This window comes from Equus quagga, chromosome 21 (assembly GCF_021613505.1).
Source record: "Equus quagga isolate Etosha38 chromosome 21, UCLA_HA_Equagga_1.0, whole genome shotgun sequence".
Taxonomy (NCBI): Eukaryota; Metazoa; Chordata; class Mammalia; order Perissodactyla; family Equidae; genus Equus; species Equus quagga.
Window position 1 is genome coordinate 29,525,789 of NC_060287.1, and position 27,141 is coordinate 29,552,929.

General features: G+C 46.9%; 1 protein-coding gene across 1 annotated transcript; it reads left to right on the forward strand.

Moving 5' to 3' along the window:
- Window positions 1–6: 6 nt before the first annotated feature.
- IFNGR2 (interferon gamma receptor 2) lies at window positions 7–25,814 on the forward strand. Its single transcript, XM_046648192.1, has 7 exons — window positions 7–146; window positions 7,398–7,530; window positions 13,539–13,744; window positions 17,881–18,032; window positions 21,348–21,507; window positions 21,896–22,053; window positions 25,123–25,814. The coding sequence occupies exons 1-7, from the start codon at window positions 74–76 to the stop codon at window positions 25,231–25,233; spliced, it is 993 nt and encodes a 330-aa protein (XP_046504148.1). The 5' UTR covers window positions 7–73; the 3' UTR covers window positions 25,234–25,814.
- Window positions 25,815–27,141: the final 1,327 nt, after the last annotated feature.

Consider the following 27,141-nt stretch of genomic DNA (forward strand, 5'->3'; position numbering starts at 1 on the left):
CGGCGGACCCCGCGCCGGCGCCGGGCCGCGCCCGGAGTCGCCAGCGAGCCTGCGGCGCCCAGAGCCCCGGGCCATGCGGCCGCCGCCACCGCCGCTGCTGCTGCTGCTGCTGCTCGGCGGCTGCGGCGCTGCAGCGCCCCCGGCAGGTAAGCCCGGCCTGGGCACCCCAGGCCGACGGGGGCGTCGTCGCCGCGGGTGGGAGTCCGCGAGGGGCCCCGATCGGTTGAGGATCTGCAGGGGTACCCCGATCGGGTGGGTTCCCCTGGGAGCCCGGAGAGGGTGGGGGATCCACGGGGAGCCCCGATCGGTTAGGGGTACACGGGGTGTCCGCAGCGGCTGGGGTCTGCGGGTGCCTGCAGCATGTGGGGGTGCTTAGCCAGTGGGATCCGTGAGGGCCTGCGTGGAGGGGGTCTGGCGAGGAGCTCGAGGCGGGTGCGGGGTGGACGGTGGGGAATTCCAGGCAGTCCCTGGGCCGGGAGCCGGCGGCCAGGAGGAGGCGCGGGACGAATGTCACCCCTCCCGGCCTCCTGATCCCTGGGTCACTCTTCTCAGGAAGGAGACGCTCATTCTGCCCCCGCATGAATCTGGACACACTGCTGCTCCTCTTCTCCCGCCCCCGCGCCCCCGAACCCTATAATTGAGTGCGGTCGACTTCTTTGAATTTCCCAAAACGAGCAAAGGGAAAACCGAATCCAGGGCTCGGGAAAGGGGTGCTTCTGCCGGCCACAGATTGTTCATCCCGGCCTGATTGATCTAGCCTCTGCCTGACGTGTCCTCCCCAGTGGCCTGAGCTGCAGACGGGACCCAGGCCTGTCTACCCTGCAGCTTCGTGCCACGGAGGTCAGCCACCGGCAGGGACCTCCGCCCTGGAGGTGTGACCGTGACTGTCTCACAGTGGCCTGGTTGTGTTTGATAGTGGTTGTGAAATCCAGGTGGTCGGTTCCCCAGGATCAGATCAATGGGGGGGGGGGGGGGGGGGGCGCAGCACCCAGAGCAGGACCCAGAAATATCCACACCCCCAGTTGTTTGGTGGAAGGGGTTTAGCTAAACGAGATTTGTGATCCCAGCTCTGCTTGCATCCGGAGAGCCCCTTATGGGTTCTCAGCCTCTTTACTTCTGATACTAACTGACTATACTTATGAGCCAAATATTGAGACTAGAAGAAAAGAAAAAAAGTATCAGTGACTGTGGTGTAGGTAGGAGAACATTCTGTGTATGCAAATGTGTTTGTGTTTTGCTGGCTTCTTTCCCACGGAGAGACTGATATCATAGGTTGGGTAGCACTTAGTCTCAAGAATTTAGAAGTTTCCTCCCATTTGAAGTCTCAAGGTGTTTGGGTTTGTTTCCTTGACCAGCATCCCTTGCAAAGGCTCTTAAATTCCATAGCTCCTTGGTAAGGGGAGCCCTGCGTCTGAGGATGTGCTCCTGGCTAAATGGTTAACTGTTTTCCCATGGGAGTCAGACAGCTGGCTTTGAACCCTGACTCTACCCCTCCCCAGCTTCAGGTCTTGAGCAGCCTATGTCCATCCGCTCCCTGGGCCTCCTTAAGATCTCCCTGGGCCTCCTCCAGGTCCCCCCAGGCTTCCTTCAAATGAGATTTGGGGATTGGCAAAATGTTGGTAATTGCCTGAGATCGGTGATGGGGAAGTGATGGTACTTTATATACTAGTGCTGTTCCTGACTAATGGTGGTCTGCCAACTGTTTGTGACTTGTCTGCTATGAGTCCAAAGACTGCAGAAGTGTTTAGAAACTGCAGTTCAACATGGCCGCAACACCCAAGGGCATGTCCCTCTTTCTAGTAATTGTCTTTTATTGTATTCTATAGAAGTTGGGTCTGTGTGATTCAGTGGAAACGAACTGGCCCTTCACCATAGATGCTTTGAAAAGCAGCACCACGTTATACTAGTCTTTATTTTTGTGACTATTTGAAATTTTTTCATAATAAACAATTAGAAAACTAACTGGGACATTTTAAAGAGAAGCTGTTTGTTAGTCAAAACACAAAGTGAATGAGCCAGCCCTGGTGGCCTGGTGGTTAAAGTTTGGCACTCCCACTTCAGCAGCCGGGTTCCCTTCGCTGGTTGCAGAACCACACCATCCATCTCCCAGTAGCCGTGCTGTGGCAGCAGCTCACACAGAAGCACTAGAAGGACTTAGAACTGCGATACACAACCATGCACTGAGGCTTTGGGGAGAAGAGAGGGAAAAAGAAGAAGATTGGCAACAGATGTTAGCTCAGGGCGAGTCTTTCCCTGCAAAAAAAAAAAAATCACAAAAATATGTTAATCATAAAAAAAAAACACAAAGTGAAAATATTAAGGATGAGTACATAGTAAATGGGCAGTAGAAAAGTTTCCACACTTTTCCATAATTTACATGTGTCCTTCAATAATCATGACATTGCTTTTATGATCAGAGGAAAAAAATGAGAGTATTGGAAATGAATTTTTAAAAGGGAGATTTATAATATCTACCACTTAGAGTTGGTATAAAGATAACATATGTAAGATATCGGACCAGACCCAGTTTGGAGCAATGCTTTAAGTGGTGGCCATGTGCTTTAGGTAGAAAACTCATCGCCAGCACTAAAGTGTGGCAAGTCAATGGACTCTTTAATTTAATTCCCTGAGTGTTGAAGAATTAATGCTTCTATTTGTAATTGTCATAGCTGCTGCTTAATTTGGATTAGATCTGTACTTGTGCCACAGAATTTTATTACTATGATTTGCTGACTTAAACATCCAAAGTTTCTAAAGTGCTTAGAGACCCCTGAGAAAGACGGGAAATCCCCAGCAAAATAAAAACCATTGCAAATGAATGTACATTAAGTAACTCCTGTTGTCCATAATCCCGACAGTTGAAACCACTAAATAGCTGGAGTGCTTTGGGGCAAATTCTATCAATGATCCTAATAGCTCCCATTTATGGGGCCACTCTGCTAGGTCAGACAAGGTGCTAAGTACGTATATATACATATCCATCTTAATCTCCTCAACCATTCTTTTGAAGTAGGTAATAGCCCCAATCATCCTCAAGGAAACAAAACCATCCTTCATAGGAAGAGACAAATGGTCCAGGTAAATAAGCTGATGTTCAGTGTTTATTGAAGAGAGCAACTTCCTGGTTATCACTGAGGACCCAGGCAATGTTTTTTAGACTTCTCACCTGAAGGGGGATGAACATCACTGATGTTCATCATAATGCCCCATTCAAGGAAAGATCCAGAAAGGTCTTCAGTTGTCAAGATTAAATGATTAATTTTAATATTAATTGTACTTTACTTTATTATTTATATGTGATGTATGTTAATCAAACTGTGCTGTTAAGACCCAGGTAGCCTATTCTTAAGTATGTATAAAATCTTAAACATCTGGATCCAGGATGGATCAGAAGTGGAGGGTTGGGGCAGGAAGGCGGAACAGAAGGAGCTGTGGTTGAGAGGTGCAGAGGACACACTTTGCATGGCTGATATGTAGGTTATCTCTTCTTACCATTAATAGTTATGCATCATTGCCCCAAAGACCATGGAGAAGGAAGGTAGAGTGGGGCTTTGTACCCCCCACTTGAGACTGAACTTTTATCTTTATAGGAGCTGGGGTTGTCGTTGAAGCCCTGGTGTCTACCACTGGGGACTGTCGTAGTTTCCTGTTGTTGCTGTGTAAATCACCACCAGCTTAGTGCCTCAAAACACCACAAATTTCTTATCTTACAGTTCTGGAGCTCAGAAGTCGGATGCAGATTTCACTGTGCTAAAATCAAGGTAGCAGTACGGATGCATTCCTTTCTAGGTTCTAGGAGGAGAATTATGTCCTTGCCTTTTCCAGCTTCTAGAGAAACAACCTCGTGATGACATTGGGTCCACCCAAACATCCCAGGATAATCTCCCTATTTTAAGGTCTTCTGATGAGGTACCTACATTTCGTCTGCAACCTTGATTCCCTTTTGCCATGTAAGCTGACATATGCACAGGACACAGACGTCTTTGGGGGCCACTCTTCTGCCTTCAACTGGGTCAGACCGTCGAATACAGTGCTCAGCACAGGGCTGGGCACCCTGCTGGTGGTCACTGAAGGCGGGGTCTGGGTCACTGGCTGCCGCTTGCCACCTGCAGAAGCAGCCGTTCCTGAGGAATGAGGACAGCCTGAAGTTGTCACGTCTTAAAAATCACACTTCAGCAGCTCTGTCGGTTCACCTTCCATTCATGCTCTTGCGTTTGCCCCTCACTGCAAGTCCGAGAGGGATAGTGTCATTTTCGTTATTCATGACGAAACTGAGGCCCGGGTGGGGTTTGGGCAGGATCCTGTGGTTAGAGATGGCGGGAGCAGGATTCCAGCTAAAGCCCTTTGTCCATAAATCCTGTTCTCTTCCCACCAAGCCTTTGTCAACACTGTAGACAGCAGGTGCCATGGCCCAGGTATATTGACTGTTCAGAGCCAACCAGCTAAGTCCATGGCCCAGAGTTGTCCACCCACTCCTGCGCTGGCCTCTGGGACCAGAGACAAAGGAGGGACTCACGCATAAAGCCGGGGAGGGAAAAGAGAGCCTGAGCTTTGCATGGGTTTTGAGCAGACAAATGCAAGCTGAGGACGCAGCAAAGTGCTGACATCATCTGCAGAAGAGCAGACTGCTGGGCTGCAGGCCGCTCATTCACCAGAGCTTGAGTGCTTACTGTTCTAGGCACAGGGGGTGAAGGCGCCCCCAGATCTGACACTGCCAGCCTTCCTGGAGCTCACCACGCTGGGGTCTGGGGGGGGGACTGTCGGACAGCTGCCAGCAGCGAGCAGAGGCGGCGATCCCACGGTGCTCACACTGTTCTCAGCACTGCAGGAAAGATCAACCCGTTCCTTCCTCGTAACAGCCCTCTGATGTCTGTACTGTTGTCATTCCCCTCAGACAGATGAAACAGCGAGGCACAAAGGGGCTAAACCACTTGCCCAAGGTCGCACAAGGAGCGGGTGGATTTGAACCCTGGGGGTCTAGTCCTGGAATCCAGGCTCCTGACCACTGTGGGGTAAACCCAGGACTCGGCTGAAAAGCTCCATGGAGAGAAGTAAAGATTTCTCAGGAGCAGGGGAGGCCATGTGGGCCGGACTAAAGGGTGTGAGGCCGTTCGGGGCCCGGCCTTCCGAGAGGTGCGGAGGGCACCCGTGTAAGGCGGTTGTTAGTAAGTAGGCAGCCTGTGGCACTTCACTGTGGAATCCACAGTACGAAGACTTGTTTTCTTCTCTGCATGTGGTGAGAGAGGGGATTCCAAGAAACTTAAATATCAGATCAAAACCGCCGGTGCTCTCTCCCACACCTCAGTAAGATGAAAGCCGAAGAAAGTGAAAGTCTGTAGGCTCCAGCTTTTACAGGGGAGTGTTTCTTCTGGTCCACACGGCGGTTGGGGTGGAAGCCTGTCCTTCCTCGCTGGCCCCTTGGGGCTTCCTTTCTTAGCTGCATGTCGAGACTGGGGAGAGGGAATTCCTACTGGCTCCTCCCTAGAGATGGCCAGATGCTGGCATTCTGTGAGTAACCAAGTGGCCACTGTGGCAGGCAGAATGATGGTCCCCAAAGAGGCCCACGTGCTAATCCCTGGCACCTGTCATTGTGTCACCTTACATGGCAAAAGGGACTTTGCAGAAGTGAGTAAATTAAGGATCCTGAGTTGGGGAGATTATCCTGGACTTTTGGCCTGTGTGGGCTCGGTGTAACCACGTGGGTCCTTCCAGATGGAAGAGGGAGGCGGAAGAATCAGAACCAGAGAGATGGCAGCACAAGAAGACCTCCGCCCAGCGTTGCTGGAGGAAGGGGCCACGAGCCAAAGAATGTCAGCAGCTTCTAGAAGCTGGAAAAGGCGAGGACACACAGTCTCCCCTGGAGCCTCCAGAAGGAACACGGCCCTGCCAACTCCTTGACTTTCGCCCAGTGAGAACTATTTCAAACTTCCAGAACTGTAAGAGCATAAATCTGAGTGGTTTTAAGCCGCTCAATTTGTGGTAATTTCATTCAGCATCAACTAGAAACTCATACAGGCGGTAAAAGGAGGTCTCTAAGATTCTTTGATGGGTGCCCAGCCCCAACCAAGGCGCTCCATGGCCTCCCTAGAAGCAGGCCTTCAGTTCTCAGCTCGGTTTTGGGATCCGCTGTGCCGTAGCAGCCTGTGTGCGGGCTGGGCCTCCCAGGAGAGCGGCCGGCCGCCACACTGCGCCTGTCTGTCTGTCTGCCTTCGGCCCTGGCTTTCAGGAGGCCAGGTATGAATTGGGAGGAGTGCTGGTTAGCTGGTCAAATAAAGATCTGGAATGCAGGTCCACCCCAGCTCGTAGATGGGGAGATGATGGCATTTTGTAAGCAACCAAGTGGCCACAGGCTTTGCTAGTGCATCTGTCTTTCAGAAGAAGAGCTGGTGGTCCAGGTGGTAGGGCAACCCAGGCACCATTCTTCAAGACTGGATGCGTTGACTGAGAAGGTGTGGTTTGAATTTCCTGCTGTGCATCCTGGGACAGCATGTTTTTCAAGCTTTTCTTTCCGCCTTCTCGTTAATCTTTCAGTCTCAGAGAAAGTTTTATCATTATCGTGCTTTCTTCCTGGAGAAAAGGTTCCACACTTGCAGTCAGTCCCTAGCCCGGTCCTATGAAGCATCTGCTTGGGGTGGACGGGGATCAGGTTGTGTTTTTCAGGTCTCCCCAGGGAGGGGGATTCTGATGTTTGTCGGGGTTCTCGGGGGAGGGTGTTCTTTTGTTGTCTATAGTTCTCAAACTTTAATGTGCATAATAATCAGCTGGGGAGCGTGTTGAAAATGCAGATTCCTGGTCTGGGGTGGGGTCTGGGGCTCTGCATTTTAACCAGTACCTCAGTGATTTTGGTGCTGGGGGTCCTGGAGAAACACAGCAACTCTGGTGAAGCCCAGAAGACAGGTCTCACCCTCTCGTGTGCCTTTGGACTTTGCACGCCTGCTTTGGGGTGTGTGCGCGTGCGTGCGTGCATGTGTGTGTGAGGTTTACAAACAGTCCCTTGGTACTAAGGCTGGGCCTAATGCCTGTCACATGGCCACCAGTTGAGTCTTCACCACACTCCAGGCACACGCACGTACTAAAAGTGGAACAGGCTTTCTAGTCCGGCCAGACTCTGGCACCCGGGGGCTGTTCATATGAACTGGACCATCCAGTGGAAAGGAAGCCGCAATCCCCTCTTTCTCCATGGGCTGTGTCGATGGTGCGATCTTCAGTCAAAGGTGGGCTCTGGGGATGTGCCGGGGAGAAGACGTAATAACATCTCTGCGCTTTCACGAAAGGCGAGTTATGTGAATGGTTGGGTAGTATGCATTGAAACATTGTTGTAATCGGTTTTTCTCCTTTTGACTCCCCCTTTGTCACCTGCCTCTTCCCCTCTTCTCTTATTCTCTGTCCCTTTCAAGACTCTCTTTCCCAGCTGCCTGCTCCCCAAAACCCGAAGATTCGCCTCTACAACGCTGAGCAGCTTCTGAGCTGGGAGCCGGTGCCCCCTGGCAATGGCACGGGGCCGGTGGTCTACCACGTGCAGTTTAAATAGTAAGCCGGATGTTTCTGTCGTTGTCCTTCCTGGGAGCTGTGGGGGAGTCGTTGTGGAACCCTGGGCCCGCTGCTCGTCACTGCCTCTTGGCAGGATTGTAAGCAAATTCATGGGAAGCAGATGCTTCTCTCATACTTTCAAAATCTCCAAGGAGAGAGATTTCACAACCTCCCACTCATTCGAAGGCTTTAGTGGCGCTGGCTGTCGGAGAACCAGCTGCCTAACCACATGACCTCTTAGCTCGGCACGAGTGTATTCTCTCCTTGGTTTCAGGAGAAGGTTATATAAGAGGGCTTCCTGTCTTGAAAGGGCAGGAGGTAGCTTTTAGTCTTCGTCTTCTTCAGCTTTAAAAATCTGGTTTATGTAAGCTGATAGGCCAAATTTGGCCTCAGAAGGAATTTGTTCATTTAGTTACAATTAATTCTCAGCTTCTACCCGGGTTCTCCATTTTGCATATTCTTCTAGCCCCTCGTTCTCTCTCTCACCTCCTTTTCAGAGTGTTCACTGTTTGCTGTCACTTGATTTGCAGTACAAACACATAAAGGAGGAAGAAAGGCAAAACCCAGTGCTTAATTATTACTTGTTTATCTTCTTAAATAGGTTCACGAAGACTAAGTTAAAATTATTGGCTAAGGGGCCGGCCCAGTGGTGCAGCAGTTAAGTGCACACGTTCCACTTCAGTGGCCCAGGGTTCCCCGGTTCGGATCCCGGGTGCGGACATGGCACCACTTGGCACGCCATGCTGTGGCAGGCGTCCCACGTATAAAATAGAGGAAGATGGGCATGGATGTTAGCTCAGGGCCAGTCTTCCTCAGCAAAAAAAGAGGAAGATTGGCAGCAGATGTTAGCACAGGGCTAATCTTCCTCAAAAAAAAAAAATTATTGGCTAAGTCTTTTACATTACTAATTAAACATTTAAAGAAATAAATGGTGATGCTCCGTGCTTGAGAGGATGTGGTTGATGGATACAGTGCTGGATCAGGATCTGTTCACACAGCCCTCCTGGGAAGTCATTCTACTCCACTTTTGGGGTCATAGAAATGTCCATATTACTTTTATCCTAAGCAGATAATGCAACCACCCATCAGGAAAACAAAACAAAACTTGTATTCATGCAGATATTCATTGAAGTGAAGTGCAGCAGCAGGAAAGAGGCAAATTGTGTCATGTTAACTTGTGGTTAAGCAATTAGGCAACCACGGAAAAGGATAACTATGTGTCATCTGATAGCGGTTGCAACTGTGTAAAATTTGGAATGTATCTGCAATCAAGAACAGGGAGGGAATCTGGAAAAATTACAGGCAGTTAGTTTCTTAGAGGAGTGGGTTTCCAGAGGTCTTTTTCATCTTTACATGTCCATTGTAACAATATTTGCTTAATAAAAATAGATTCTAAACAGAATTTGGGGGTTATCTCTGAATCACATTTATCTATTTCTCAAGTAATTCTAAATTACAATCATGATAATCTGTATTACATGGACCAGTCCTGGAGGACCAGCTACATAATTTGTGGGGCCCAGTGCCAAATGAAAATGCCGGGGCCCCTTGTTCAAAAGTTATTAAGAATTTCAAGATGGCAACAGCAGGGCATCAAAGCAAGTGCTCTCATAAGAGCGAATCTTTGTGCCTCTACACAGGTCACATGCCCGTAACGTCGTAAACATAGTATCCTATAGCTAATGATTCCAGTCAAGGGAGGTCACCACTGATTTATTGACTACATTCCTTAGCCTTGAACGGAGAAGTACATTTGTGGGTTGGCGGAGTGCCTCTAAATACTAGAAAAAAATGTTAAAGCCTTTGACAGTTTCATATCACAGACTAACTTGCTTCTTTTTGTTTTTTTTTCAAAAAGCGTTTCATAGATATTTTTCAGGTTAGAGGTTGGTTTTGGTAAAATAAACAAAGGCTGGGGGGCCAGTCCCATGGCAGAGTGGTTAAGTTCGCGTGCTCCTCTTTGGAAGGCCCAGGGTTTCGCGGGTTCAGATCCTGGGTGCAGACCTGGCACTGCTCATCAGGCCATGTTGCGGCGGCGTCCCACACGGGACAACCAGAAGGATCTGCAACTAGAATATACAACTATGTACTTGGGGGCTTTGGGGAGAAAAAAAAAGAAGTTGGCAACAGACATTAGCTCAGGGCTAATATTAGGGAAAAAAGAAAGAAACAAACAAACGTTGGGGTGAGGATCAACGTCCAGGAAAGTTGAGGGGTCACTAAAAACTGAACCTGAGGCCAATTTTGTTTTCTTTTCCAATTGCGGATTTGTTGATGGAAGAGGGCCTTTGCTTTGTCTTGTTTTTTAGGTACTTTTACATGTTTGGGATGTTTTAGATACATTAAATAATTTAATTTTGAGGTCCTTGGCACTTACCACTTGCCGTTCTGTTTCTCTAAAGTGTGAAGGAGATTCTTTTTTGAGTCACAGTAGCGAAGCTAAAATTACTTAGCGCACTTTGTGGGAAAATTGAAAGTTTAAATCAGGGGTTGCAGATAGTGTGGCCTGCAATCTGTGTTTGGCTCACAGTGTTTTCTTTTTTGGTGAGGAAGATTGGCCCTGAGCTAACATTGTTGCCAATCCTCCTCTTTTTGCTTGAGGAAGATTGGCCCTGAGCTAACATCTGTGCCAGTCTTCTTCTATTTTTGTGGGATGCTGCCACAGTGTGGCTTGACAAGTGGTACTAGGTCCATGCCTGGGATCCACACCTGTGAACCCAGGGCCACGTAAGCAGAGTGCATGAACTTAACCATGACGCCACTGGGCTGGCGCCTTATTTATTTATTTTTCTAATTAGTGTCAACATTAAGAAATCTGGAGCGTTCACTTAAAAAAACAATTTCTGCTTTTCCTTGAAAAAACACACAGGCAGGCAGCAGGCCCTTCCTCAGTGAGGCCCCGCCTGTCTGCTGCCAGGCCAGGACCTGCCCAGCCCAGTCTTCTCAAAACATTTTTCTTAATTTCTTTTTTTTCCTGATTTTAATAGCAATACATGTTCTTTATAAAAAATCTGGAAAACCCCCAAAAGTAGAAAGAATAAAATTAAAACAACCCTGGTGTTCTACAGTCTAAGAATAATTACTATTCTCATTTTAGGGTATTTCTCTCTAGGCGTTTTTCTGCATGCACGGACTTATTTGAAAATGTGCTGGTCTGTGTATATAAATGAAACAAAACCGGGGTTACACTTTCGGGTCCTGCTTTGTTTTTTCATTTCTTTTTAACTTAACGTAATTTAAGCGTGAGCATTTTTTCATATGATCATTTCTGTGTAAGCATTTTCATTGCACCTTTTATTATATGATGTATCACACGTGATGTATTTAACTTTTCCCCCGTTCACGGGTGTAGGTAGTTGACAGTTTATGACTGTTATGAGTAATGTCCTCATATATAAATCATCTCTCAGTGTTTTCTAAGATTTCTAGAAGAGAAATTGCTGGGTCAAAGGGGACAAACTTACTTACCATTTTTGGAAGTGATCTAAAAGAGGCTCACAATAAAATCGCTGCCGAGGTGTTGAAGGAATAATTTATGTGGTGCTTACCAGGCACCAGGCCCCGGCCCAGGTCTTTCCTGGCATCCACTGGTTCAACCTTCACGGCAGCTCTGGGAGGCGGATGCTGTGGTTATTCCCCATTTTATGGATAAGGAGTGTGAGGAACAGAGAAGTGAAGTAACTGGGGTTTGAACCCAGGTAATGCGGCTCCAGAGTCCAAGTGTTTAACCACTGTGTTCTGTTCCCCTTCGTGATGAGGGTTGCTTTCAGAATTAGATAACTTTGAGAACAGTGGCATTCCGTCATGGGTATGTTGCGAGGAGGTGCTGGGCCGACTTTCTGGGTAAGACTCAGACAGATTGCAGAGAGCCCCAGGCGAGAGGCTGGGAGTCTGGCGATGGGCGGTGTCATGCTCTTGATTCTGTGCTCCTTTTACTATCCTTTTAAATGGGGCCAACATCACCTTATTTTTACCCTCTGCAGATAGAGAGGGAGGCAGCATTCCAGAACTAAGCTTCATTTCCTATTCTTCCTTCCCCCAAAACTGCCAGCCTTCATGTCTCACCTGTCATTTAAATTTGGATGGCTTGTTCCTTTTTAAACCCGTTTTTTGAGAAACGTTTTTAAAATTAGTTCTGGGAAAGAGGCAAGTTTGGAAGAGTGGAGGAGGTCATGGTGGTCAATTCCCTGGTGAATCAAGGAATGCGCCTTTGAAATGTAGGGGACCTTGTGCCCAAGTTCAACAGCTGGGATCTGTGGGGAGGAGGTTGGAATACCTAAGTATCTGTATACCTCGAAAAAGAATCATGCAGCCCTTCTGAAGCACACGTCCCAATCTGCAAGGGGGTGCCTGTGGTTTGGGATGCCTCTCCCCATCAGGGTCTGTGCCCCCAGGGCTTGGATGTGAATATGGCGGGCGTTTTCTATGGAAGCCCTGGCCACACATCTTGAAGTGGCTGTCATCTTGTCCATCCTCTTTAACAGAAGAAAAGTCTCCAGTCGGGGTCAGAGGTACACTTACAAGCACGTGTGAAAGCCAGGGGAGTGACCCCAGCCTCATCTCTTCTGTCCCCCCTGACCTGGCTTTGCAGGCCAGTCTTGCTGTCCAGGGCATAGCCTGTCCCTTGAGGGGACACTGCCTGCTGCCCTTCACTGAGGCTTCTAGCAGTCACCTCCCTGGCTTTTCTCAAGTCTGACCCCCAAGGCAAGGACAGAGGTCAGAGCTGAGGACTAAAGTCTCATGCAGGGGTGTGGCACTGGGACTCTGAGAAGTGCATTGTCACTTCCAAGGATGTGTGTAGCTTTGTATTTGGCAGGGTTTTCACATGGGTGAGGCAAATTCTCTTTAAATGGGCAACTGTGGGGTAAAATCAAACCATGCTAGCAGGAAGCATGAGTGGGGTTTGTATGAACACAGTATCGTTCCTAAGACATAGGTTGCAGGGGCTGAGTTTGAAACATTAAAATCAGTTGCAGGACAGAATGGGAGAAAATATTTGCAAAGTATATATGTGATAAGGGACTTATATCCCGAATATGTAAAGAACTCTTACAAGTCAGCAATTAAAAGACAAATAAGTCAGTTAAAATATAGACAAAGGATTTGAGTAGACAGTTCTTCAAAGATACGCAGATGGCCAATGAGCACATGAAAAGATGCTCACCATCATTATTCATCAGGGAAATGCCAATCAAAACCACAGCAATAGACCACAGCACATTCACTAGGATGGCTATAATAAAAAAGACATAATAACAAGTGTTGATGAGGGTGTGAAGAAATTGGAACGCTCATATATTGTGGGTGGCAATGTGAAATGGTGCAGCTGCTTTGAAAAACAGTTAAAAATACAGTTGCCATATGACCCAGCAATTCCACTCCTAGAAATATACCTCAGAGAATTGAAAACGTATGTCCACACAAAAACTTGTATGTGAATAGACTTAGCATTATTTGCAATAGCCAAAAAGTGAAACCAACCCACATGTCCACCAATAGATAAATGAATAAACAAAATGTGGTATGTCCATACAATGGGATATTACTCAGCCATGAGGAGAGATGAAGTACTGATAGATGCTACAGCATGTATCATGCTTGAAAACATGCTGAGTGAAACACGCTAAGTGAAAGGAGCCAGTCACGAAAGACCACATAGTTTATGATCCCATTTATGTGAAATGTCCAGAATAGGCAAATCCATAGAGACCGAAAGTAGACTAATGGCTGCCTAGGGCTTGGGAGCTGGGGGAAAATGGAGAGGGAGACTGCTAATAGGTACAGGGTTTCTTTTGGGGATGATGAAAATGTTCTAAAATTGATGGTAGTGATGGCTGCACAACCCTCTGAATACACTGAAAGCGATAGAATCATATACTTAAAATGGGTGAATTGTATGGTATATGAATTATATCTCAATAAAGCTCCTTTTAAAAAGTCAGCTCTGGGGGAACTTACACATGATAGAAGAGAGCATTCTGTGAGTGGAATCCTTTTTTCCTTTCCAGTACCACTAGTCAGTGGTCCGACGTCAATAATAACCCCGAAGGGGTGAACTGTGTGAAAATCACCACGACGGAGTGCAACTTTACCAAAACCAACATCTCAAAGGGTTTCCCAATGCATTTCAACGTCTCTTTACGTGTCCAAGCTGAGCTAGAAGGACGCGTTTCTGCCTGGGTGACGGTACCTTGGTTCCAGCACTTTCGGAATGGTAAGAGAACTTGGGTCTGAAACTTCCGTTATCGTTTCCAGCTTTTCTTCACTTTCTTCCTTACTGAACAGCGTTGACTCCATGCACCTCGGTCCTGCCTCTCACCCTAAGTAACCAGCACACAGGTGGGTATGATGGTTAAACCCAAGTACTAGCCATGGAGGCTGGTGCTAGGAAAGTGTGATTTGCTAGACCAGCGGTCGGCAAACTACAGCCTGCAGGCCAAATCCGGCCCACCAACCTCTTGTAAATAAAGTTTTATTGGAATGCAGTTTCACCATCTTTTAATGGATTGTCTGTGGAGGCGTCCATTCTAACAGTAGAGTTGAGTAGTTGCGACATGGGCTGTCTAGCCTGCAAAGCCTAAATTTACTTTAGCAATTTGCTGAAAAAGTTTACCAACCTCTGTGCTGGAGGGGTTGCCAGCCTACTGGCTTCACTGATCACCCTTACCTCTTCTGGCACAGTTTCTTTTATGTTCAACAAAGAATTTAGTTCAGCCCTGAATGGTGCCTGGCACGTGGTAGATATTCAGTAAATATTTGTTGAATAATTGAATGAACCGATGTGCTCCCAGATATTGGAAAGGGGCATAAGAATCGTCACATACTAGTTTGTACATTTGTTCCTTCAATGATTCCTTTGTCACATGGTCAGCTGTGCCCCATGTTTCTTCAGTGTCTACAGGTTATGCAAAGACAAAGTATGGAAATCTAGATATTTGCCAATATATTAAGTAATTATTGTTAAATTTATTTTAGGTGTTATAGTGGGATTTTGTTTATGTTTTTTAAAAAGGAGGGGTCCTATCTTTCAGAGATACATACTGAAGTATTTACTGGTGAAATGATGTGATGTCTGAGATTGATTCAAAATAATTCAGAGAGTGGGAGGGGCATGGGCAAGGAGGATGGGCACAGAAGAAACAAAACTGTCCGTGACTTGACGGTTGATTTAAAGTTGGATGATGAGTACGTGAGCTTCTGTCACGATCTTCTCTCTACTTTCTGTGTGTTTGAAATTTTCTGTAATAAGAAGCTAAGAAAAAAAAAACTTCAATGGCTTGAGCTAGGTGATGTGAGGGTGGAAAGAGCAGACAGTGGAGTCCTTGCCAGCTGATTGTCAACTGTGGACAAGTCATTTGTCCTTGAGTAGAGGACCGTCACACATTTGAGCCATAAAATGTCACCTAAGTGGGAATTAGTTTAAAAAGAGTAATGGTGGTTACCGGCTAGCACCCAGGGGACAAGAGATGGTAACCGAAGCGGGATGTGTCATGGACGTGTTGGTCCAGTGTCGGCCAGTGGCTGCTCCCTGGCCTCCCAGCCTGAGCTGGGCAGCAGTATTCTCGGTTAGTTGCTGTCTGGGTTCTCATCCTCCGCCCCTCACTTGTAAAGTTGGAGGCAGTGGTGTTCTCAAATCCCCTCTCTGCTCTCACCACTTGCGGTGGATTTAGGATGAATAACCAATATGACGATGGCTTACCAAGCGCTGGGGGGTGGAGGGAGGAGATGTGGCTGAGGAGGGCAGACTTTGCCTTCACATAAACCTGAGTTCAAATCCCAGCTCTTCCATTTACTGGCTGTCACTCTGGCCAAGTTATTTTCAACTCTGGGCTTCAGATTCCCGCTCTGGGAAGTGGGGATAACCTTCTGTGGTGGTTACATGGCTCTGTGTGGACACGCACGTAGAGTCCGTGTTGCCTGGTTGGTAGTCATCACTGTGTGTGTGGAAGCTGCCATCAACAGTCATCCCCAGTTGCCCTGAGCCTTCCTTCAGTGCAGTGAGAGAAGGCCTTCTCGAGAAACAGGCTTATCAGGTTGGTATCAGATTCCAGACCTAGGACTTTGCTCAGAAGGGCGGGTCTTCCAGCGCTGACCTGTCAGCGGTGACTATTCCTGGCTGGTGTCCATGCTCCCACGCCCACTCCCGTGTCTAAGTCATGGAAGAGTCTAGAGAATATGTCCTGCCGAGGTGAGGGACCTACAGCAGGCAGCTGGGCCCTGCAGGTCGGTGTGCCTGCCCATGCTCCATCACTTAGCTGTTGAAAGGGAAGCTTGAGAATGCCTGTGCCGGCGTCCATGAGCAGGTTCAATGAAAGAGCTTTTGGCCACTCCCAGCCCATCTGCTAACATCCCTCTGGCTGGCAGGGGGCCAGGCCTGGCCCTGTCTCTATCTTTTGCCTAGTTCCTCCATCAGAACAAATGAGATAGAGGCACAGGTGCAAACCCTGTGGGGACCAGTTACTTCTGCACAGAGTGAAAGGTGGCCAGACCATATGCCTAACCCTCGCCAACCGGGGAGAGCCTAGGGGACAGTGTGCACACGTAAGAGAAATCCAGGCCCACCATCGTGAACACATAACTGTTCCCAGTGATCTGAGCGCCTGTGGGTGTAAAACGTACAGATACAGGCCTCTCAGAACCTGTAGGACCCAGGCTGCACTTTGATCTGAGTTCCTGCCGTTAATTACACAGTTTAAATGCTCGCTTGATAAATGCCACGACCTTTCATTTATAGGACATCATGAGTCATAGTCCTTGGCTACCCTGCAAATTATATGAAAAGCCTTGACACACAGACTTACGATGGTAATATTTTGCAGTTATTATATTTTTTCTTTTTTTAAATTGAGATGTAATTACATACATTATACTAGTTTCAAGCGTACAACATAAAGACTTGATATTTGCATGTAGCAAAATGATCACCACAGTAAGTCTCGTTAATATCATCACCTCACATAGTTACAATTTTTTTTCTTGTAATGAAAATCTTTAAGACCTACCTCTTACCGAGTTTCAAATATACAATACAGTATTATTAACTCTAGTCACCATGCTGTGCATGACATCCCCAGGACTTATTATCTTAGAACTGGAAGTTTGTACCTTTTGACCCCCTTCACCCATTTCACCCACCCCCCGCCTCTGGCAACCACCAATCTGTTCTCCGTATCTATGAGTTCTTTTTTTTTTTTGGATTCCACATATAAATGAGATCATACGGTATTTGTCTTTCTCTGTCTGACTTATTTCTCTTAGCATAATGCTCTCAAGGTCCCATCCATGTTGCTGCAAATGGAAGAGATTTCCTTCTTTTTAATGGCTGAATAATATTCCGTGTGTGTGTATACACACCACATTTTCTTTATCCATTCATCCATCAGGGGACACTTAGGTTGCTTCCATGTCTTGGCTATTATAAATAATGCTACAGTGAACATGGGCATGCAGATACCTTTTCGAGTTGGTGTTTTCATTTTCTTTGGACGAATACCCAGGAGTGGAATTGCTGGAGCTATTATATTTTTAAACACAGTATTACAATAAGCTAGGAGACAAATATATTGACAAGTTTGTAAATACCACTTTTGTTCATTGATATAGAAATTGTAGGTGAGGGCTAACAAAATCTCTTCCCCCTCTATATAAAAATTTGACCTTTGGGTAACCTCCCAGCTCTGTTTCTCTGGAAACCTGATAAAGGTGGTATGTCAACTCTGTTACTAGGCAGCATGGCACATGGTCAAAATGACCCCTGACTGGTAAACGGCATCTCACCTGGGACAATCTTAAATACGTGGTAGGAAGCCACGTCTCAGGGCTTTGCCGAGTGCAGTGGTTCTTAGAACTGGCTGTGTTCCTCGTGGGGACTCTGGAAACTGGTCCTGTGGCGGCGTTATGAGAAGTTCTGGTGGCTTTTAAGCCGGGAGGCTCCTGTTCCTGCCAGTTACCCAAGCTGACTTGTGAGGTAGGCAGGGTTGGTCTCTGGGCTGCTAGGTGGACTGCTGTGAGGACCCCTCGTTCCCCTGAAGGCAAGAAGCCCCTGGTGCTGCACTGTGGCCCCACCCGGCTTCCTGCCCCCTAGCCGTCCAAGTAAATCGTGTGCCTGGGGCAGTCTCTGGTAGTCTTGTGTGCCTGAATGTAAACTCATTGCATACATAAGTATATGTGTGTGTGTGTATGTATACACAGTATATATATAGAGAGAGAGAGAGAGAATTATATATTAATGTATTGTATGCAAATAATTTGTGTATATACAACATACATGTTGTGTATCTCTACATATACAACGTGTGTGTGTATGTACATATATTGATAACCTTTTTTGTTTTTGTAATTCTATTCCAGTTACCGTCGGGCCTCCAGAAAACATTTGGGTGACCCCAGGAGAAGGCTCCCTTATCATCAAGTTGTCCCCTCCCTTTGACATCTATGATTCCACGGTCGCTTTTCAGTATTACGTCCATTACTGGGAAAAGGAAAAGGCAGGAATCCAAAAGGCAAGAGCATTTTGCTGCTTTGTTTTGATTTTCTTTTCTTCGGAGATTCTGATACAGCAAAAGAAAGTAAACTTTAAAACAGGCGGGGGGAACAGGGGGTCCCCGTGTGGCCTTCATGCTGAGACTTAGCTGGGTTCGTCCTCCTTTTCAAGGCCTGTGTTCTCCTCACTGTGCTGAGACCTCCCTTCCACCAGGCCCAGCAGAGGGCCTCTGACACCACCCCGCCCCGTTCTTGGGGGTCCAGACTTGGCCGGTGCTCATGGTGCCTTTGCCCCCACTGGAGTTTGGGGAGCTTCAGTGGGCCTGTTTCTACAAGGAATCCACCACTGCAGTCTGCAGGGGTCAACTATATACATTTCTCTGGTTTGAACAGTTTGCAGAGAAGGCTTATGTGAACAGGTGAAAAGTCTAGTGGAAGGAGAGCCTTCTAGGGAGCAGGACCAGGGGGTTTGAGAGGGCTCAGCACATGGAGAACAGCCAGGGCTTGGCTCTGTCAGAACGCAGGCTACCCGAGGGACTGTGGCAGGAATACCATTGACACAGGTACCTGGGTAGCCCAAGAAAAAAATCACGGCCTTTAATCATCTCCAGGCCTGATTATCTAGGCCACATTTAATAAGGTTTTACTATCTACGTAAACTTCATGATTTCTTAATTTCAACATTATTATAATTTTTATAATAGTGATAAGAGCTTATGTTTATCGAGAGCTTTCTTTTGTGTGTGGCACTGGGCCAGGCCTTTTAGATACATCTCAATTCATCTTTATAACAACCTCTTTCACAGAGAGGGAGATTAGGTGGTGAAGTAGCTTGCCCCAAGTCAGCGGCTGGCAGCTAGCAAAGCAGAGACAGACATCTGGCCCCAGGGGCCGTGCTCTGACTCACAGGTTTTCTCCCACATAGTTTATATTTGCACTTTCTCTTTGTTTCTTTATGGTGAATCTAAAAACACTGGGAAAGCAAAACTCACAAAGAACAGACTCTTAGCATGTAGTAAAGAAGGACATAATCATTTCCCCAAATTGGAGGTCAAGAGCTGTTCAACTGGAATAGAGAAAGCCTAGAAGAATCTGGAAGGGAGAGGCGACTGCCTCTTCCATATACATCCTGGGCTATATACGTCCTGGACGTCAGATGTGGCGCTGGAAATGCAGGAGAAAGGATGGGCACTCTGACAACATTTTTCCTCCACCATTGAGTTGGTTTCTTGTCCAGAATGCACCATGTTACAGCGCTCCTACCAGGGGCCTGGCCATACTTTTGTTGCTTATGACGGAGTGGATGGCTTCACTCCACCGAATCAGCCCCCAGAGGGTGAATTGCCGTTGGTGTCCTAGAGCTGGGCGGGCTGCGCAGGGCTGAGGACTCCCCTCCAGGACGTTGAAACCAGCCTCCCTGAGCAGTGTGCCCTAATGAAAAGTGCATGGACCGTGTTTCCACTACTTGGAACTAGTTCAATGTCACTTAGCCATTCTAGGCTGCAGTTTCCTCTGGTGTAAAATGAAACAGTTGAGTTATAAGTTGGAATCTGCGGAGACCCCAAAGCCCTTTTCACCCAGAGCTTCTTGACTTTGGACTTTCATGGACAAACGAATCTAGGGCTAAAATGACTCTGAAAGCCACTGGCATGATCTCCATTCCAGCTGTGTGTTGGGGGTCCCCAAGACCAACCCCTAGATTTGCTCAAAGGTCTTACAGGACTTGGTAAAGAGTTGAGCTCACAGCTATGATTTATTGCAAAGACAGGACATAAAGCAAAATCTGCAAAGGGAAGAGGCCCATGGGGCCGAGTCTGGAGGAATCAAGGCACAAGCCTCCGAGACTCCTCTCCTGACAGAGTCACACAGGACACACTTAATTCCTTCACAACAAGCTGTGACAACACATCTGAAATATTGTCCACCAGGGAAGCTCATTAGAGACTCAGCGCCCAGGGGTTTTATGGGGGCAGGTCATGTGGGCACCCTCTGCCCAGCACATATCAAAATTCCACACTCCCAAAAGGAAAGCAGTGTTCAGCATAAACCACATTGTTTGTACAATAAACCACCCTTATCAGGCAGGAAATGGAGGGAACACTCCTGAAATCCAGGTTTCCAGGTGCCGGCCGTGGGTCAGCCTTGCAAGCAGGCCTATCCAAGGACAGCAGTCTCAGGCCAGAATGTTAGCTCTTCTCTGCAACATGTGATTCTCAATTTCAGAAATGCCCCCTGGCTGCTGAAATAAACACAAGGGAATTTTGTCCTTAAAATTGCTTTATGTGGCATCATGAGCAAAAACTTTTGTCCCCCGGCCCTGGCAGTCCATCACCATTAAACAAAAGGAAAAAAATTTTAAATCATTTGTAATCCTATTATTAATAAATAATATGATTATTTGAAATTTTTTAAAGTAAGATTATGTTCCATATACTATTGAATAACCTTTTTCTCAGTCATTGTCCTAGCAGCTTCATCTTTGATGTTACAGATCATGTTATACCACCATTTCAAATGGCTATAGCATATTCTTCTGTATCTCAAAATAAGAAAGTAGTCCTTTAGAAGAAATCCCATATTGCCATAATATGATCCATCTTTTTCTCATTTCCTTGTGGAACGGTGACAACTTTGTCATTGGCAGGGGCCCATTTGGCAGGGGCCCGTCTTTTCCTGGTCCTGAAATACAGATGCCTGAAATACTGGTTTCAGTGACAACATCTGGTCACCCCAGCCATTAACTGGAGTGACCCAGGTGTGGAGGTGACAAGGCCTGAGTGAGGGCAGCACAAGGACTTGGAGAGGAGACAGAATCCTCTAAGAATTTGGGACCCAGCTGTTTGCCGATTACATAAATTGCTAAGATCATTTTAACCAAAACTATGAGAGGAATCCACACATTTCAGTTAAAACTAGAAGCAAGCTGGGAACTAAAGGAACATTATTTCCTAGAATTATTTTTTTCTCTGTTTGTTGACTAACGTGAAGTATCTAGATAAGATTAACCATGAAATAGCAAATGTTCATTTTAAAAGGGAAAATTGAGATTTGCTAAATTCCAGTTTTGGTCCCTCCGTGGTTGTGACGGGCCCTCCGAGGCCTCCCAGCCAGAACAACAGCCCTGAAGCCATCAGCATCTTTCTTCACACTCCTCACCAGTTCTCATGTATAGCATCTGTCCAGCGTAAGCTATTGGCTCTTTAAGAACAGAATCTTCTTCTTTATTGGTGGTTGTGTTTCACTGTGAATTTGAGGAAACCTTTGAGAGGATGGAAGTGGCTTGACCGTGTCTACTCGGGTGATTCACCTCTGTGGTGTTGGTGTTTTTTACCCAGGTTGCAGGGCCTTTCATGACCAACTCCATTGTGCTGAGTGATTTAAAACCCTTAACGGTATACTGTTTACAAGTCAAGGCACAACTACTTTGGACAATGCTAAACATCTCTAGACCCGGGCATTTAAGCAACATATCTTGCTACGAAACGATGGCAGATGGTAGGTAACACACGCCTTCTTATGTCCTTTCTGAGCTGGGAAAAGAATACTCCTAAAATAGTGAAATCAGGGGTCGCTTATTAGGTGAAGGGAGGTGGGAGTGGGGAGATGCAGAGAGAAGGGGGCGAGAAGAGAGCACTTAACTGTGGGTCTGAGGAGCTCGTGCTGAGATCTCTGGAAGCAAGAGCCGCCAGACAGCTAACCCTTGCCTTATTTTTGCATTGCCTTCACTAGCTATTAATTTAAGCCTATGGGGCTGGGTGAGGAGGGGCAGCATCTGTCCATCTTACCAGGACATGAACACTACGCAGTGGTGCATGAAAAATTACCCGATGTTTCTATCATGTGTGGGATGGTCCTCCTGCTCACTTTCATGTCATCTTTTTAGCCTCCACCAAGCTTCAGCAAGTGATTCTCATCGCCATTGGAACCTTTCTGTTGCTGTCGGTGATGGCAGGGGCCTGTCTCTTCCTGGTCCTGAAATACAGAGGCCTGGTTAAATACTGGTTTCAGTCTCCGCCAAGCATCCCAGTACAAATAGAAGAGGTATGTGTGCACAGGTCTAAGTGAGTGACGTGGGGCCGGCCCCGGGGCCGAGTGGTTAAGTTCGCACGCTCCGCTGCAGGCGGCCCAGGGTTTCACTGGTTCAGGTCCTGAGCGTGGACATGGCACCACTCATTAGGCCACGTTGAGGTGGCACCCCACGTGTCACAACTAGAAGGACCCACAGCTAAAATATACAACTATGCACTGGGGAGAAAAAGCAGAAAGAAAAAATAGATTGGCAACAGTTGTTAGCTCAGGTGCCAATCTTTAAAAAAATAATAATTGGGGCCGGCTGGTGTCGCAGCGGTTAAGTTCGCACGTTCCGCTTTGGTGGCCCGCGGTTCACGAGTTTGGATCCCGGGTGCCGACATGGCACCACTTGTCAAGCCATGCTGTGGCAGGCGTCCCACATAAAAAGTAGAGGAAGATGGGCATGGATGTTAGCTCAGGGCCAGTCTTCCTCAGCAAAAAAGAGGAGGATTGGCAGCAGATGTTAGCTCAGGGCTAATCGTCCTCAAAAAATAATAATAATAATAATAAAATAATAATAAATAAATAAATGAGTGATATGTCCACACTCCATAGTCCCCTAGTAACACCTAAGAGTACAGCAGTGGATAAAGCCATGGAGACAGAGATTTGAGTTCACAGAGGTACAGGGTTGTTTGTACACCCATGTTCAGCAGCATTATTCACAATAGCCAAAAGGCAGAAGCAACCCAAGTGTCCAGGGATGGAGAATGGATAAATAAAATGTGGTCTACACATACAAGGGCATATTAGCCTTAAAAAGGAAGGAAATTCTGACCCATGCTACAACATGGATGAACCCTGACACATTATGATAAGTGAAATAAACTCATCACAAAAAGACAAATACTACAGGATCCCATCTGTAGAAGGTGCTTAGAGTAGTTCAGTTCATTGAGACACAGTGGAGAATGGTGGTTGCCAGGGTCTGGGGGGAGGAGGAAATGGGGAGTTAGCATTTAATGGGTAGGGAGTTTCAATTTTGCAAAACGAAAAAAGTTTTGGAGATGGATGGTGGTGATGATTGCATGACAATGCAAATACACTGTACATTACTGAACTGCACCTTTAAAAACGGTTAAGATGCTAAATTTTATATTATGTGTATTTTACCAGAATTTTTAAAAATATTTTTTAAATGGCAAGAGGTTGGCAAAAATGGTGGCCTGGCCTGGCCAAGGGATGGGCTGCGGTAGGTCCCTCCCACCAGGCAGCATATTGGTCCTGTGCTTTTGGGAGAATGCCCCCAAGGAAGCCTGGCTGGAGGATGGTAAGGCTGTGGAGACAGCCGTCAAGAGCAGGAGCTCTGGGTTGACAGGGTCAACTGAGGTCCTCCTCACTTAGGAGGACCCTAGTAGAGTAAGTGCACAGAGCCGGAAGCACAAGACCTTGCACACCAGGCGCTCAGGGGATGTTACTAGTATTTTAAAAGGCTTGAGAAAGACAAGTGGAGTGGGTCTTGTGTTCCTACACAGCCCCAGTCCCCTGAGGCCCGGTGAGGCAGCTGGGCCCTCTGAGGACATAGTCAGGACATTCTTAGGATCAGAAGCTAGCTGATAGAAGAAAGTTTAAAAGTATTTGCTTCTGGAGGCTTATTATTCTCCAGGAAAATCGGGGTGAAGGTAGTGAAAACAGAATCTTTATTCTGTTCTATCTAGTCTGTGAAGACAGAGTGGGGCCTCTAGAAAGGGTTAAAGTCATCTGTTTTCCTTCATCTCTTATGAGGTATTTAAAGTACAAAGACATTATACAAATCACATGTCAAATTCTCGACTAGAAGCTCCATACAGATCCTGCATGATTCCACTTAGATGGGGCATCTAAAATGGCCAGATTCATAGAAGCAGAGAGTAGAATGGTGGTTCCCAGGGACCACAGGAGGGGGAAACGGGCATTGCTGTTCAACGGGTAGAAAGTTTCAGTTACACAAGATGAGTAAGTTCTAGAGATCTGCTGTGCAACCTCTTGCCTATAGTTAGCAATTCTGTATTGTGCACTGAATAATTTTTTAAGAGGGTAAAACTCATTTTAAAGTGTTCTTACCACAAAAAAAAAACAAACAAAAAAAAGCCAAAGCCTTCCTGGGTTAATATTGTCACAAAATAACAGCTTTCAACGGTCTCAGAATTTTACTTGTGTTAATAATCTCTCTCACACAGTAGAACCGCCAGCTGGACCCTAGTAAATGAACTGACTACTAGTTATTCCTTTGGGGGCTGTATCTAAAACATACGGTCTTTTGGTTCCCTTTCCTAGGAAAGTGTGAAAAATACATATCAAAAGTCGCTGAAGTTACATGAGCATACTGAATCCTGTTTCATGTATATTTTTGAGGTTTCACAAGTGCACGTGATTCATCGTTGTTCCTCTTTTAATCAGTCAGCTCTGAGCTTACTGTATCGCAGTATCTTTCAGCATTTCCAAGAGCTAGGCGGTAGATTCTTGGTAACGTGGTGAACTGAGGGCCAAGCCAAAAGCAGAGGCCAGGGGGAGACGGATGGTTAGGCGCTGTGGAATATCACTTTATAGTGAGGACCTCCGCTTTCCCATACCCCCAGGACTGCCGCGATCAGTGTCCTGCAAGCCCGGATTCTCACCTTCTTGGGTGTTGTGTGAAGGAGAAACAACCAGTGGGTGGAGTGGCTGAGAAAAATGCTCGTGAGCTTTCCCTCTTTTCCCCCATTGTAGGTGAACAAGAGGGCCTGTTTCCTCCTTCACCGAAAAGTCAGAATTTGAGAGACATTTTAGGATTAATAATCCACAGGCCTGCAGCCAGGGCAGCAATCAGAGCTTACTTTTCCTGAGTTGTGCCCTTTCACACCTTCAGAGTGTTAGCTCGCTGGCCCTTGGATTTGTGTCCAAGTTATTCATGAGATGGGGGCGAAGAGGTGTTCAAGTTTCAGAAGTTGTTTCGTTGGTGAACAGAAGAGGAAGTTTACACTTGTATAAAATATGATTGTGCCAACTGAAACTTAGGTAAAAGGTCTGGTATTTTGAACTGATAAACTAGTTACGATGTTCGTTTTCAACCTTTTCCAGTATTTAAAGGACCCGGCTCAGCCTATCTTAGACGCCTTGGACAAGGACAGCTCCCCAACGGAAGATGCCTGGGACTCTGTGTCTGTCGTTGTGTTTCCAGAGAAGGAGTAAGAAGATGTTCTCCAAAGCACTTTGAAGCAAAGCATTGGCCTGCTCCACCGGCCTGCAGGAAGAGGAGTGAGCTCCTGAAGCTGCTGATGTCCCTGTCAGGACTTTACGGAGCCCACTACTCCATGTCACTGTCCCAGAAAGGCCGGTGGCGCCTGGGGAGAAGCAGTGGGTCTCATCGGGGAGACAAGCTTATTTGTTTTTCTTTAAGAATTTTCTCAATCATACACGTCGCTAGGATGATTCTACAGAGATCTCTCAGAATAATTAAGATTTCTCTTAAACACTAAACAAGCATGTAATTATTTGTTAGCAAAATGGCTCTGGCACACCTGTGATATTTTGTTCATTGTCGGTTGGGCCAGGCAGTCCGGAGACCGAGTCCTCTTCTTGACTCTGACGAGTGAGCTGTGGACCCTCGGGCAGGTCACCTAATCTGTCCCAGCCTGTCCCAGCAAGGGACACTGAGCACCCTCCCACATCCAGTCTCCCAGCTTAAAACGTGATGAATCCTGTACATATTTTCCTTGTAATTTAAGTGTTTTTTTTCAAGCTAGAAATAAAAGACTATGTAATTGACTTTTTACAAGTCTAGGTGAGGTTTTTCCTTTCCTCTTTACCTTCTTTATTTTGGCTTATTTTCTCCAAAGTTTCAACTTTTTAGAGTTACTGCAGCTAAAGCTTTTGTTTTCTTAAATAACACCCGTAGAACTTCTGAGGCCTCATGGTCATTCAGCAAGAACTTTCTACATGTGTCACTTGGTTCCTCAAAAAAGTATAAAGGGGATTTTCAGAAGCTGCATTAGCATTTCATTTCTATGCGATGAATCACGTGTTGAGCAAGGCAGGGGCTTGTGGGCAGTAAAGAGAACCAGCTAATGCACAGTAGTGATGATATCCACTGGGCATGCGAGTCTTCTGAGTGTGCAGGTATTGACAGGCTCTTTTGTTTAAAAGGTATGGATTAAAACCCTATTTATGACTCTTTGCATTAAGGAAATGGATGTGTAGCTTCACCCACCCCACCCCCGCCCACACACACACACACACAATGTGACACAGTTGCTGTAGGGTCTGCTTTAGAAAGAAGCCCCTACTGGCAGCCTAACCTTGAAAATGAGAAGGGGAGACACTGACAGTAGGTATAAGAAGCTTCTAGTGCTGGTTGATGGACCCACCTTCTCTCTCTCATTGGAGCTCTGTGCTGCTGGTGAGGGATTGGCTCTTGGGCATTTTATTTTTTTGCTGGGGAAGTCTCACCCTGAGCTAACATCCGTGCCCCTCTTCCTCTACTTTCTATGTGGGACGCCTACCACAGCATGGCTTGCCAAGCAGTGCCATGTCTGCACCCGGGATCCAAACCAGCGAACCCCAGGCCGCCAAAGTGGAATGTGCACACTTAACTGCTGCGCCACTGGGCCGGCCTCTTGGGCTGACTTTCTAGCCAAGCATTGTCCCCTGCCATGCAGGGTGGCAGAGAAAAAAGGACAGCCACCCGCAGCCCTGAGCCCAGACAAGTCCTCCTGTGAGACGTCTACTTTATCTCTTAGGTGCAAGTTGAGTTGGGACAGGTTTGGAGGAAGGGTTCGTAGGTGGAAATTGTGAAGACCTACCTCAGATCATTTAGGGAATTGAAGATGGAAGAGGCGCCTCCGCTGGGCCATGGGATGCGGCTCTGTGAGGAGAGGAGGACGTATGTACAGCAGAAAGAGGACAGGTTAAGGGTTTGAGCCCAGCAGGAAGGGGGACAGGTCAATTCTGTTAGAAAATAAGCTCATCTGTGCTGCCCTGCCGAAAAGGGGGTTACAGCCTGTCAGGGGCAAGCAGGCTGCCCGTGGGGACCAGATTCTGTTAAGGCTGATCTGGGTTCATGGTGGAATTGGGCTGGTGTCCTGGGGCAGGGGGTCACTG